At 50.7% G+C, this 14,564-nt stretch overlaps 1 protein-coding gene across 1 annotated transcript in view; it reads right to left on the bottom strand.

The window, feature by feature from the left end:
- Nucleotides 1-14,564, bottom strand: part of hydin (HYDIN axonemal central pair apparatus protein) — a 1,231,368-nt gene that overhangs the window by 376,772 nt on the left and 840,032 nt on the right. The window contains exons 29-30 of the mRNA XM_038807144.1: nt 8,954-9,094; nt 4,993-5,170 (exon numbers count right to left, since the gene is read on the bottom strand). Of these exons, the coding sequence (XP_038663072.1) occupies nt 4,993-5,170; nt 8,954-9,094 (319 nt within the window). The remainder of the gene's footprint in view (nt 1-4,992; nt 5,171-8,953; nt 9,095-14,564) is intronic.

The following is a 14,564-nucleotide window of genomic DNA, read 5'->3' as shown; positions in this document are numbered from 1 at the left end:
ACTCATGAAGGACGAACCCCGGTCGCTGTGGACGTAGCTGGGGAAACCAAACAGGGTGAAGATGCTATGCAGGGCCCTAATGACTGTGTGGGAGGTCATGTCGGGGCACGGAATAGCGAATGGGAAACGGGAGAACTCATCTACGACGTTTAGAAAGTAAACGTTCTTGTAAGTTGAGGGGAGTGGCCCTTTGAAATCAATCGCGAGGTGTTCAAAGGGCCTAGAAGCCTTGACCAGGTGGGCCCTGTCTGGTCTATAAAAGTGCAGTTTGCACTCCGCACAGATCGGGCAGTCCCTGGTGACGGCTTTTACCTCCTCGTTGGAGAAAGGCAGGTTTCGGGCTCTGATGTAGTGGGTGAGCTGGGTGACCGCCAGTTGGCAGAGGTCATTGTGGATGACTTTCAATCGGTCAATCTGCGCGCTGGCGCATGTGCCGCGGGATAGGGCATCCGGAGGGTCGTTGAGCTTCCCGGGTCGATACTTAATATCGTAATTGTAGGTGGAGAGTTCAATCCTCCACCTCAGAATTTTGTCGTTTTTAATTTTGCCCCTTTGCGAGTTGTCAAACATGAAGGCAACCGATCTTTGGTCGGTGATGAGGGTGAACCTCCTACCTGCGAGGTAGTGCCTCCAGTAACGAATAGCCTCCACAATGGCTTGTGCTTCTTTCTCGACTGAGGAGTGTCGGAGTTCTGAAGCGGAGAGGGTACGGGAGAAAAAGGCAACTGGTCTCCCTGCCTGATTTAGTGTGGCTGCTAGACCTACCTCTGAGGCGTCGCTCTCAACCTGGAATGGAGTGGATTCATCCACCGCCCGCATGACTGCTTTGGCGATGTCCTCCTTGATGACGTCGAAGGCCTGGCGTGCCTCGGCTGACAGGGGAAATCGTGTGGTCCTAAAGAGTGGGCGGGCTTTGTCCGCATATTGAGGGACCCACTGGGCGTAGTAGGAGAAGCCCAAGCACCGTTTGAGGGCCTTGGGGCAATGGGGGAGGAGGAGTTCTAAGAGTTCTAAGGGCGCATACGGTCTGGGTCTGGGCCCAGGACTCCGTTTTCCATGACATAGCCGAGGATGGCTAGTCTGGTTGTGCGGAAAACGCATTTCTCCTTGTTATACGATAGATTCAGTTTCTGTGCCGTCTGGAGAAAACGGTGGAGGTTGGCGTTGCGGTCCTGCTGGTCATAGCCGCAGATGGTGACATTGTCCAAGTACAGAAACATGGCCCGCAGCCTGTACTGGTCCACCATTCGGTCCATTGCTCGTTGGAACACCGAGACCCCATTAGTGACGCTGAAAGGGACCCGGAGGAAATGGAAGAGGCGGCCATCGGCCTCGAATGCCGTGTAGTGGCGGTCCTCCGAGCGGATTGGGAGCTGGTGGTGTGCAGACTTCAGATCCACCGTGGAAAAGAGCCGGTACTGGGCGATCTGGTTTTACCATGTCTGCAATCCTGGGGAGGGGATACGTGTCGAGGAGTGTAAATCTATTCATGGTCTGACTATAGTCGACAACCATGTGGAATTTTTCCCCGGTCTTAACGACCACCACCTGAGCTCTCCAGGGACTATTGCTGGCCTCTATAATCCCCTCACTGAGAAGCCTTCGGACCTCTGATCTGATAAATACCCTATCCTGCAGGCTGTACCGCCTGCTACGAGTGGCTATGGGTTTACAGTCCTTTGTGAGATTGGCAAAGAGAGGAGGGGGGGGATTCGCAACGTAGCGAGGCTGCAGATAGTGAGTGGGGGCAGGGGCCCGCCGAAGCTGAGGGTGAGGCTCTTAAGGTTACATTGAAAGTCTAGGCTTAATAAGAGTGGCGCGCAGAGGTCGGGCAAAACGTAGAGTTTGAATTTTGAGTAGCTAGCGCCTCGGATTGTGAGTGTCGCGGCGGTGCGTCCCTGGATCTGGACCAAATGGGAGCCTGAAGTGAGCGAGATAGTTTGCCGCACGGGGAAAATGGGGAGCGAACAGCGTCTTACCAGGTCTGGATGTATGAAGCTCTCAGTGCTCCCGGAGTCGAAGAGGCATGGCGTTTTGCACCCGTTGATTCGGACCTCTGCCATCGAATTTCGCAGATGCTTCGGGCGTGATTGGTCCAGAGTGACTGCGCTGAGTTGCGGGTAGTCGACGTCTCGATCAGCTGTGCTGGAGTGGCCCCATGATGACTGCCCTCTGAGTTCATTGTCGTACTCTTCCGATGAGTAGTCCGAGCGTGGAGATGCAGGTCGGGCCCATGGATCGCACGTGGCGGGCGGCGAGGAAGATGGCGTCCAAGGTGGCGGCCCCCATGAGTCGCACGTGGCCGGCCGCGTGCTGCAGGTTTGCCAAGATGGCGGCCCCCATGGATTGCACGTGGCAGGAGGGGGCGGAGTCGGGGCATAGGCCACAGCGTTTCGGGTCCTGCGGGCCTGCCGGTCTGGGGAGCGATTACTTCGTGACACTGGGGAGTTGGAAGCTGGGGCCCTTTTAGCAAGGCACACTCTTGCGTAGTGGCCTTTCCGTCCGCAGCTGCTGCAGGTCGCGTTGCGGACCGGGCAGTGCTGCCGCGGGTGCTGATTCTGGCCGCAGAAATGGCAGGCTGGAGCAGCATAGTGGCTGGCTGGGGCAGCATGGTGGCTGGGCGGCTGCGTGGCACAGGCCTGGGGGAGTCACTGGTCGGGGGCCCATGATTGAGTCGCGGGGTCCGCGGGGAACGAGTTAAGGCTGCGGAAGGAGACCTCCATCGTGGTCGCAGCTTCCACAGTTGTTTCTAAGTCTTGGGCCCCCTTTTCCAGCAGTCGTTGGCGCACATAATTAGACCTGAGGCCCGCTACAAAAACATTGTGTACAGCAAGTTCTCTGTGTTCAGCCGCGGTAACCGCTTGATAATTACAGTCATTTGACAAATTATTGAGTTCCCTTAAAAATTCGGCGAGTGATTCTGTAGGCTGGCGGCGAGTCGTGAACACATGCTGTGCGTAAACTTTGTTAATGGGCCTTACATATATCTTATCGAGTACCGCTAGCGCTGCAGTATATGAACCGGCCGAGTTTAGTTGCGTAGAGATTCGGTGGCTCACCCTCGCGTGCAGTGGACTTAACTTCTGTTCCTCTGTCATTTCGGCTGTGCTCGCTTCTGCCAGGTAGGCCTTAAAGCACCGCAGCCAGTGGGAGAAGATTTATTTTGCCTTTGTATCCTGCGGGTCGAGTTCCAGGCGTCCAGGCTTGAGGGACGATTCCATGATCGATCTTGACTGTTCTTAAGTAAATTGATGGAACCATCAATACACCAGACACGTGTTTTCCGATATGAATATAGGCTTTAATCTACTTACCACAGAGCCAGCCTGTTACCCGTTGATGAACTCTCGGTGAACTGCAGGCTGACTCTGGACAAGGGTATTTATACAGCAGCACAAGGGGGAGGAGTCATGGGCGGAGCCAAGGGTGGAGCCCTGTACAAGCTCCTGAGCATTCCCAGAGCTACACCCCAAGTGGTCGGATAACGCTACTGCGCTTACAAAGATACAGTGTGAATTACCATGTTACATTCACCACATACACAATGTAAATACAAGAGGTATAGTGTTAGTACGGTGAGAAGAGATGCAGGAAGAGGATCAGTGGGAGAGAGCTCGCAGAGTCACCACGCTCCGGCGCCACCTTAAAGAAGTTTGCCGGGCAGGTGGTTGGATGACAGGAAGCCATTAGTTAGGGGGTCTTATCCATTAATGATATGGGGATTGGCTTTAATTTGTGATTATTGTTTTCTCACCACACCACGGCAGGATCCTGATTTTGCCAATGGGAGAGGGCCGGTTAGATTGCAAATCAATCGGCGCCTGCCATGGTTCCCAATTTTGGCCTCCCCTGCGAACTAATGGCCTGTCCCATTCAAGTGAGAGCGCGACGAGACTGGTAGATCGCGCCCACTATTTCTGTCAGTTGTCATTTTTACCACTAGCGCTAAAGTCAGACCCAGACTTTTCGGGACTGTAACTTAGAAACAGGTGCTAGAAGTTTCTACAAACGGCAATTAACGGTAGATTTGTCGTTAATTTTAGCACTGAGATTGATAGATTCAAATGAAATGAAAGTATGAAGGGATAAGGAGCAAAGAAGCAATGTGGAGTTAGGTCGCAGATTCACATCCTGGGTTCCTGTGGGTTACCATCGACCAGAAACTGAACTGGATCAGCCATATAAACATTGTGGCTCCTAGACCAGGTCAGAGGCTGAGCATTCTGTGACAAGGAACTCACCTCCTGACTCCCCAAAGCTTGTTCATCATCAACAAGTCACAAGTCAGGAGTGTGATGGCATACTCCCCACTTACCTGGATAAGTGCAGCTCCAACAACACTCAAGAAACTCAACACCATCCAAGAAAAGCAGACCCGCATGATTGGCATCCCATGCACAGTCATTCACTCCCTCCACCACCAGTGCACAGGTTTCCCGGTGATGAGGGGCGGAGTCAACGGGAAATCCCATTGACAACAACAGGACAGGTAGATCCTGCCCACGCCACCGAAAAACATGATGCGGGGTGGCCGGTAAATCCCACCCAGTGTGTGCCATCTACAACATGGACTGCCGGAGTTCACTTAGCCTCCTTCCAAACCCACAACCGTGACCTTCTTAAAGAACAAGAGAAGTAGACACATGGGGACAGCACCGCCTGCAAATTCCCCTCCAAACCATTCATTATCCTGACTTGCGAATATATCGCTGTTCCTTCATCGTCATTGGGTCAAAATCCTGGATCACCCTCGCAGCGGTTTAAGAAGGCAACTCACCGCCACCTTCTGAAGGGCAACTCAGGAATGGCAATAAATGCTGGCCTAACCAGTGGCACCCACATCCCATGAATGAATGAATGAATAAAGTTTAGCAACAATCTAATAGATAGCTCAAGTGGCTAAATTGACTATTCCTGTTCCGATGTACCTTACATATTGCGAAGCTGTTTACGCTTTTAATTGAAAGAACTAGCTGACTGTTACAGCCATACCTTTTATATTTCTGGGTAGATCCAGGTATATTCTGGAGAAGATTCCCTCTCCCTTCAGGCTGATGCTCTCGGGTTCCAGGTGAGAGACTTGAATTTCAAAACTCTTATGAAAAACCTCAGGTATTCCAGGGAAATAAGACACCTTCAACTGCTGCTCAGAATTTGCTTCAATGAAACCCTAAAAATAATAGCACATTAGAGAGAAATAAACCACTTTTAATTTAGTGAAAGTTAAATGGCACCGCATTAATGTAGAACCAGCACCTTCAAGTGGTCAGAAAATTAAGTAATATAGTGAATCTTTAAATGCCAAAGAGCATGTTAAAAACTGTCACATGGTAGCATAGAGCTTGAAAAGAGAGACAACGGCCAGGATTTTCCATTCCAGGGCCCGGTCCAATGGCAGGGGTGGGAACCAGAAGTGTTTCCTGCTGTGGAGCCCGTTGGGATTTAGCACTGAATCGCGCGGCACTGGGCTTATTAATTATGCAATCGGGGGTTTACCTACGTATTGTGTGGCGAGGCTGGCTGGATGACGACATCATATCCAAGTATCATATTTAAAGGGCACCCAAAATCAGCTTCTTTGTCACAAACCCATCGTGGAAGGAGGACAAGGCCCAGCGTCCCAGCGAGCTACAGCCCCAGATTCAGTGATGTTTCCCTCGATATGTTGTCTGGTGCAGTAGAGGCCAGGAGGGGAATTTTGAACTGAGAGGATGGAAGGATGGAGCTGAGCCTTCAGACCAACCTAGAATGGGAGGATGTCAATAGGATGCTCAGTGCCCACTTCGTCCACTGGAGGGCGGTCCTGCAGTGCGGAAACAGATGAATGCGCTCATCCATACCAGGGTAAGTGAACTCTCAGCTGCTCACACTCAGCTCACTTAATGATAGAGGGAACATGGGCCTGGGCTGCAAGGGTACCATCCGCGCAGACTATGCATAAAAGAGATACTCAACAAGATAAGTTGATGCTTCATAACTCCACTGCAGTCCATCTAGTCTACAGGTGGAGAGTCCACTGCAGGCCACTGACTCTTCCACAGACAGAGCTCAGATGCTGTCTGGAAGTGGAGACAGACAGGTGGAGGGAACAAGGTTATGCTTTGAGGTCATGGACAAGCACAACTGCTTGAAGGAGGAAGTGTTGGATATCTTAAAATGTATTAAGGTGGACAAGTCCCCTGAGCCGAATGGGATCCATCCCGGGTTACTGTGGGAGGCAAGAGAGGAAATAGCTGGGGCCATAACAGATATCTTTGCATCATCTTTGACCACAGGCGAGGTTCCATAGGACTGTGGAATAGTCAGTCTTGTCCCTTTGTTTAAGAAGGGAAGCAGGGATAATCCAGGTAATTATAGGCTGGTGAGCCTGATGTCCGTGGTGGGGAAGCTATTGGAGAAGGTACTGAGCAACAGGATGTATTCACATTTGGAAGTGAATGGACTTGTTCGTGATAGGCAACATGGTTTTGTACGGGGAAGGTCATGTCTTACCAACTTGTTAAGAATTTTTTGAGGAGGTGACAAAATTAATTGATGAGGGAATGGCTGTGGACAAGGTCCCTCATGGCAGACTGGCACAAAAGGTAAAGTCGTTTGGAATTCGGGATGTGCTAGCTAGATGGATAAAGAACTGGCTTGGCAACAGGTGATAGAGAGTAACAATGGAAGTAAGCTTTTCAGAATGGAGCTTTGTAACTAGTGGTGTTCCACAGGGCTGGGATCACTGTTGTTTGTGATATATATAAATGATCTGAAGGGAAATGCAGATGACTCTAAGATAGGCGGAGTTGCAGATAGTGAAGGGGACTCTCAGAGAATGCAGTAGAATACAGATAGATTGGAGAGTTGGGCAGAGAAATGACAGATGGAGTTCAATCCCGTCAAATGCGAGGTTATGCATTTTGGAAGATTAAATTCAGGTATGAATTATACAGTAAATGGCAGACCCTTAGGTGCATTGACATACAGAGGGATCTGGGCGATCAGGTCCACAGTTCCATGAAAGTGACAATGCAGGTGGATAAGGTGGTCAAGAAGGCATATGGCATGCTTGCCTTCATCGGCATTGAGTACAAGAATTGGCAGGTCATGTTCCAGTTGTATAAAACTTTAGTAGGTCACAGTTGAAATATCGCGTGCAGTTTTGATTGACACACTACCAGAAGGACGTGGATGCTTTGGAGAGTGCAAGGAAGGTTTACCAGGATGTTGCCTGGTCTCCAGGTTTTAGCTATGAGGAGAGATTGAATCTACTCGGATGGTTTTCGTCGGAAAGACGGAGGCTGAGGGGAGACCTGATTGAGGTCGACAAAATTATGAGAGGTATAGACAGGGTTAATAGTCAGAAGTCTTTTCCCAGGGTGGAAGACTCAATTACAAGGGGGCACAGGTTCAAGGTTTCGGGGAGATGCGCAGGGAAAGTTTTTCACGCAGGAGATGGTGAGCGCCTGGAATGGGTTGCCAGTGAAGATAGTGGAGGCAGGCACAATAGCAACATTTAAGATGGATCATGATGGATACATGAACAGGCGAGGAATGGAGGGATACAGATCGTTTGGGCAATAAGTAGTAGGTCTAAATAAGGAATCTGGATCGGTGCAGGCTTGGTGGGCTGGAGGGCCTGTTCCTATGCTGTAATGTTCTTTGTTCTTTGTATTAATGTCATGCCTCTGTGAGCCTTATCCTTCTATCCATATGGGCTTACCGCCTTCGAGACTGCTGCCCCAAAACCCTTGTGGATAACCTGCAGTGGATCAGTCACATGACACACAATCCAGTGGGTTATTTGTAAGAATGGAAGCATGAGAAGGAAACTTGATACCTAATGTCTCCCAACTTCATCGTCTCTCATTATACAGGAAAAGTTATGACATGACAGAAAAGAGAGAGAGAAAGAAAACATGACCCTGGACTGGGGACTCATACATCCCAATAATTGATTGATCGAATAAAATAACATGTCCCTCTGACTGTTTATATTAGGCAAAGTACAAATCATACTTAACCGGTCCACACTTGCCATATCCAAATAAAATGTCAGGGAGAACATGATTCCCATCGTTGAGGGTCCCAGGTTCGATCCCTGCTTGGATCACTGTCTGTGCGGAGTCTGCACATTCTCCCTGTGTCTATGTGGGTTTCCCCCGGGTGCTCCGGTTTCCTCTCACAAGTCCCTAAAGACTTGTTAGGTGAATTGGTCATTCTGAATTCTCCCTCTGTGTACCAGGCACCGGAATGTGGCAACTAGGGGATTTTCACAGTAACTTCATTGCAGTATTAATGTAAGCCTACTTGTGCCACTAATAAAGATTATTATTAAATTCTGGGGAAGGCCTGATGCTAGCCGGTAAAGCGTCTGACAGGTACTTAAGTTGGTTGGGACTCCCCACAAAAGTGACTTAGCTTTTCCATTGGTGTTCCACCTGATGGGTGACAACATCAATGCTAACGTTAAATCCTGCATTGTTGCCTGAATTTTCTGTTTGTATGTTGAAATTTTAGCTTTTGCAATACTTTGCTTTTTTCTTCCCTAGAATTAGCAATGATCTGTTTATGTGCAAACAATCGAATTACAACAGAAATAGATACCTGAGAATCCAAACTGGCTGTTGTGTTCAAGAGGGCAGCCATCTACTGATAAGTATCACTTTTTAAATCCTTTATCAGTGAAAACAAACAAGTGACAAAGCAGTTACAGCATCTGTAATAAGACATCTCCTGCCAGGAAAGATTTTAATTTTGCCTAAATAAAAGCAAATTACTGTGGATGCTGGAATCTGAAACCAAAGAGAAAATGCTGGAAAATCTCAGCAGGTCTGGCAGTATCTGAAGGGAGTGAAAAGAGCTACCGTTTCGAGTCTAGGTGACACTTTATCAAAATTTTCATTTTGCCTACTCCTCAAGTTCCCCTAACTTTCTTTTAAATTGGCAATCCTAAAAAACTTCCACTCACCTTGAAAGGAGTAACCAGTGGCACTCCAGGCAGAGGCTCCTGATCAGCGGCGGCTTCCTCTAAATCTGAAATCGTGAAGTCAAACCCGACCTTTCCAGTATTCATCAGGGTAAGTTCAGCCACAGCAACCAAGTTAAATAGCTAGGAGAATAGAACAGAAAGGTTATACTTCTTAAATCAGACGGTATAGGCGACTGTACAACACAATCAGCACATCAATCATCTTATTTAGCTGGGTAACTGCCCACAAGTTGAGAACTTGTGTTCTCAGAAGTTGAGAGGGAAAGTCGAAGGGCCGCCATAGTCCCGCCCATGCGCAGAACCGCCGGCATGCTCTTGGCCTGAATAAGCGTGGACCCCCCCCCCGCCGAGGACTCCGGTAGATGGCCTACCAGCCAGGTCCTGCTGGGATGGACCATGTCCATTTCACGCCGGTGGGACTGGCCGAAAACGGGCAGCCGCTCGGCCCAGAGAATTTCCGGGGTTAGGGCCGATACCACGGCCCCCGACCGGCGCGGCATGAACCCCGCCCCCGCCCGAAAACCGGCATCAGAGCGGCGGGGGGGCGGGTGATTCTCTGACCCGGCGGGGGTGGTCGGAGAATCCCGCCCCTGGTGTTTGCTTTTTCATTCCGAGCTTAACGTTTGCACCACCTGCTCGGCCAACGCAAGTTAAGTGGTATGAGGCAGTCCTCACATGGCTGACATGAATGCCACAACTTGCGCACTGGTAAATGCCGTACCTTTGTCTGGTAACAACACCTCAGGTATGCCGTGCGTGCTGAAAATGGGCCAAAGTTTCTCTCTGTTTCTCCGGCCCATTGTCGCCTGTATCTTGAGGACCTACATCCACTTGGTGTGTGCATCGATGAGGACAAGGAACATTGCTCCCTGAAAGAGGCCCAAAGGGCAGCCCCCTGTGTGTGTTCACGGTTACGAAGCATCTGGACTCGGGGCCAGGGCCAGCAGGAGGTAAGGGTGACTCAGGTTGAAGTTCATAAACATACAATGATCCTAGGGAATGGATAACAGTCCAGTCGAGACACATGGTTGACTATCATCTTATAGTCGCCACACAAACATACTGATACATCCGGTTTCATGACTAGGACAATCGTCGCGGCCCAGATGGAGAACTGCACAGAGCGTATGATACCCAAATTCTCTATCCAGTCCAATTCAGCGTCCACCTTGGGTCGGAAGGTGTACGGGACAGGCCTGGCGTGGATGAACGGTCGGGTCCACGCTTATTCGGGCCACGGTCCCTTTTATGGTGCTCAAGCCATCCTGGAATACCGATGGAAACCCTTCAGGATCATATGGGCGCATCGTCACATCCCCTGCCAATCTAACCGCAGGCGGCACCACCTCCAAGCCCGGATTTAGGCTTAGACACAGGCTTAAATGATCGCCTATTTTTGCCCTCGATTTTATGCAGAAGGTAGGAATAAAGAATGTTGGAACAATTTTCTCCATAGGTAAAGGATTGTGGCATTATACTTCTACTGTGTCACATTATTGGCACCAGATTCTTCAGTCCTGTATTGCACATAATTCCATCCTCAAAATTACTTCCACAGGACTGTGACCCAATGTATCAATCTTGAGAAACTCAGCAGGGGAACTAAAATATCATGCCACATATCACCAGCCCTTGTATGAGCTGTTAACGCGCTAATATTTTCCATGGAAACTACTGGTGCTCTTTTAAATATATTGTGATTGTAAAATGTTTTAAAGTCTAAAAATATGCATTGGAATCGTGTTAAAAAATGTGCATCATATCATGTTAATTCCCATTTACCCTGTGCATAATTTGGAACCAAAATCATAGCTAGTGACACAGGCAATAGCCTAACTTTCTATTTGGCTTCACAGTTGAGAATGCCAATACTTGGTATGGGTAAGCTGTGATTGTAACTGCTATTTCTAGCACATAGGATGGCAAAGGATGACTGGAAAAGGCAACAAGAGTGTGCCAATTAAGACAGGGGACCTTTACCCTCATTTTAAAAAATACTTTGAAAAGGATTAGCTTCGTGGGTCATTGCTTAGAACTTTAAATCTGTAAGCTAGTTTAAAACCCGAGTTTAATAGAAAATATTTGGTAATGGCAGTTCACTGTTATCAATTGAAAGTGGTTGCCGGAATAGATGTTCATCATCATGAAGCTGATTTACCAGTTGCAACTGGAGTATGAGTCACCAGCCCTCTGTAAAAGTAGTCAGGTTTTACGATCACATAGAGTGGAGGAGATGTCAAGGCTGGGGTGCAGTGAGGAATGAGGGCTAACTTGGAAATTTTCTTCAGGTGGGATATCGCTGGCATATTTTTCTCAAGCTATAATTTATACCAACAGTCAGACTCCGATTCAGAACTTTAAAAAAGATAGTTAAAAAGCCTAGTTTAACAAAAACTTCCTGGCAGTGGCAGACCATGCCCTGAATTTTCGCAATGGAGAGAGCCTTACTGTCATTGCAAAGGTGGTGGAGTAGACTGAAACCAGAAATTTCTGAACAACGCATCTACCGTTTTTGCAGAGGTGGAATGGGGCCGTCATGGGATTTGCAAATGCATGTTTCATGGAGGCAGCTGTCCATAAAACAGCACCTGCCTCCAGTTACGTTTGATTTTCATTATCCAAGGAGGGGAAACACGATTGATGCAAATTAGATCTGGTAAGAACAGGTCTAAACTTTGTGGAGCCCTTTGAGAGAGATAGAGCAACTCTTTAGATATTCTCCTGGACACCTTTGGGGATATGTTCAGGTGCCCTTTGTGGTTGTTAAAAGTAAACATGAATGTTTGTAAAAAAAAGTGCATAAACCCTTTGGAACTATCTAGAACTGTCAAAAGCAACTGTCAAAAGTATCAAAATGAACTGACAAACGTAACAGTCCAACTGTCCTTTAAAGCCCCCACCCTTTAAATGGTTGAAAATATAGCATGGAATATTAAAAAATAATTGCTTGCTATTTCACTGTGTTGATGTAGGCCTGAAGGTTATAATTACTGGAATAATGCTGGCGTCGGAATGCCGAGGACGACGGTGTCCGGTTTTGGGGGGGGCAGGGGAGGGAACGCACACCCAGCATCACCATTGCACCGAACATAAACCCCAGCGCCACTCGGTCACCCTCACGAGGCCCTGGCACCAGACACAGCACAGAATCTTCAAAATTCAGTGCAACAGTGACTTTAATTGTGACGTTCACAGACAGATGCCCTAGCCCCTACAACTAAACGGTGCTCTGCACCCGTGCCAACTAACTATGTGTCTAGCTTCTTTGCCTTACGGGCCCAACCACTACACCTAGGTGTATCCCCAGAAAGTACAGCAAGAGTGGAGGGGGACTGCTGAGAATCCTGCCCTGCGACGTGGCTCCCCATCGGCACGCATTCCGTGGGGCAGCACGGCCTCTATGGACCAGGCTGCACGGCGGGCGTGCTGGATGGCGTGGTGCCACCCTGTCCTGTCCACTGTCCACCAGATGTGCCAGGGACGGAATGGGGGGAGGCCGAGTGTTCAGGGACCCATCTTGCTGGAGTTACCGGGATGGGCCCCAGAACCTCCACCTTTGACGGGGAGCCCGGTGGACCCCAGGCCTCACTGTGGGACGGAGGTGCAATCGGAGACATGCCCCGTCGCACCACCAACACCTGCTGCTGCCAGTCCTGACAGCCTGCAGCGGTATCGACCAGGGTCCGAGCGTTCGCAGAGACGGAGCCCAGGGAGTGCGACATCCCTGCCAGGGACTGTGCAACCTCAACCTTTGAGTGCGCTAAGCCATCCAGCACGAGCGCCTGATGGCCGATGCTCTCAGCGATTGACTGCTGGGACTGTGCCATGGCCTGCTGAGACTCGGCCAGTGCTCGGAGCGCGGCAGCAATGTCCTGTTGGATCTGGGAGATGGCTGCTTGTGAGAGGGCAGCCCTCTCCTGGGCCATGGATGACATGCGCACATTAAGCCCGACGCCTTGCAGAACCTGACCCATTGCCTCCACCGCGGACGCCACCCATGCGGTGTCGGCCTGGGTGGCTGCGATGAGCAGCACCACTCCCTGCTCTTGGACGCAGATGGACTCCTCCAACTGCATCTGCAGGTGCTGGAAGATGGCCCTCATCCCGTTATTCAGTCCCTGTGTCTCCATATGCATCGGGTCTCCGGGTGGGTCAAGTACATCCAGGAACCCGGGAACCTGGTAGCATTGTGGATAGCACAATCGCTTCACAGCTCCAAGGTCCAAGGTTCGATTCCGGCTTGGGTCACTCTCTGTGCGGAGTCTTCACACCCTCCCCGTGTGTGCGTGGGTTTCCTCCGGGTGCTCCGGTTTCCTCCCACAGTCCAAAGCTTGGCAGGTTAGGTGGATTGGTCATGATAAATTGCCCTTAGTGTCCAAAATTGCCCTTAGTGTTGGGTGGGGTTACTGAGTTATGGGGATGGGGTGGGGGTGTTAACCTTGGGTAGGGGGCTCTTTCCAGGAGCCGGTGCAGACTCGATGGGCCGAATGGCCTCCTTCTGCACTGTAAATTCTATGAACCATGAACCGTCTGGGCGGCAGCTGGGTGCTGGGCCTGGGCTGCCCTCCGACTGTCCAGCCCCTCGGCTGCTCCAGACTCCAGCTGTTGTACCGGCTCGGCTGTGTGGTGCGTACCAGACTGTGACCCGGGAGCCCCATCACTTATTGGCCCAATCGAGGTGAGTGTATCTGCGATGGTGTGGGTGTCAGCAGTGCCGCAAACTCAAGGTCATCATCCGTCCAGAAGTCTGGTGTGCCCTGGGCTGCCTCTTGGCCAGACGCAGGGCACCCGTGGCCCATGTCATGTTCCCTTCCCGGTGTTTCCGTAGACTGTCTGGCCGTCCTCTGTGCGTCACTGTCCACTGTCCCCGTCCTGTCCCTGTCACTGTCATGGCTCATGGCCCTATCTTCAGGCAATTCACAGGCATCACTGTCGTCACTGTCCGTCCTGTGTCTTTCAGTGTTGTCTCTGTCCGTCCTCTGTGTGTCCCCCTCCAGCGTCCCGGATTGAGAGGATGGCCCTCCTGTACGACCTCCTTCCACCCTCTGGCTTGCGTCCCTGGGTGCGGCTGAGCTTCCGGATGGACGGTCTGGGTCTTGCCCGAGACGACCCTGGACCCTGGGCCTGGGGAACACAATGATACGGGGTTTGTTTGAGATACTGGACCGGGTGTACGGTGGTGGTGGGGGCAGAGTGTGAGGGGGGAGGGGGTGCAGTGGGCAGAGTGTGAGGGGGGAGGGAGGCGGGGGTGCAGTGGGCAGAGTGTGAGGGGGGATGACGGGCTGAGGGGGGCGGGGGTAGCCATGCAGGATTGTCTCACTTGCTTCTGCGCCTCCGACCTGGCATGGTGCTACCTCCTGGGTGGCGGCTCCCCCAGCGAGGTCCAGGGCCCTCTGCTCGTGAATGGTTAGGGGGGCAGCACAGGCGAACCCCCTCCGGTTCTCATATGCTCACGATGGTTGTGAGCTGTAATATCCTGGGGGGGGAGGGTTGGATAAAGTATCACAATTGGGCGGTTATCATTAGGCCGTGCAGATATAGGCTACATTAATGCTGGGTGGGGGGACAGTTGGAGCCACGCCATGGCATC

This window comes from Scyliorhinus canicula, chromosome 9 (assembly GCF_902713615.1).
Source record: "Scyliorhinus canicula chromosome 9, sScyCan1.1, whole genome shotgun sequence".
Classification (NCBI taxonomy): domain Eukaryota; kingdom Metazoa; phylum Chordata; class Chondrichthyes; order Carcharhiniformes; family Scyliorhinidae; genus Scyliorhinus; species Scyliorhinus canicula.
The sequence above is the reverse complement of the archived record's forward strand: the minus strand, read 5'-3'. Positions and strand labels throughout refer to the sequence as shown.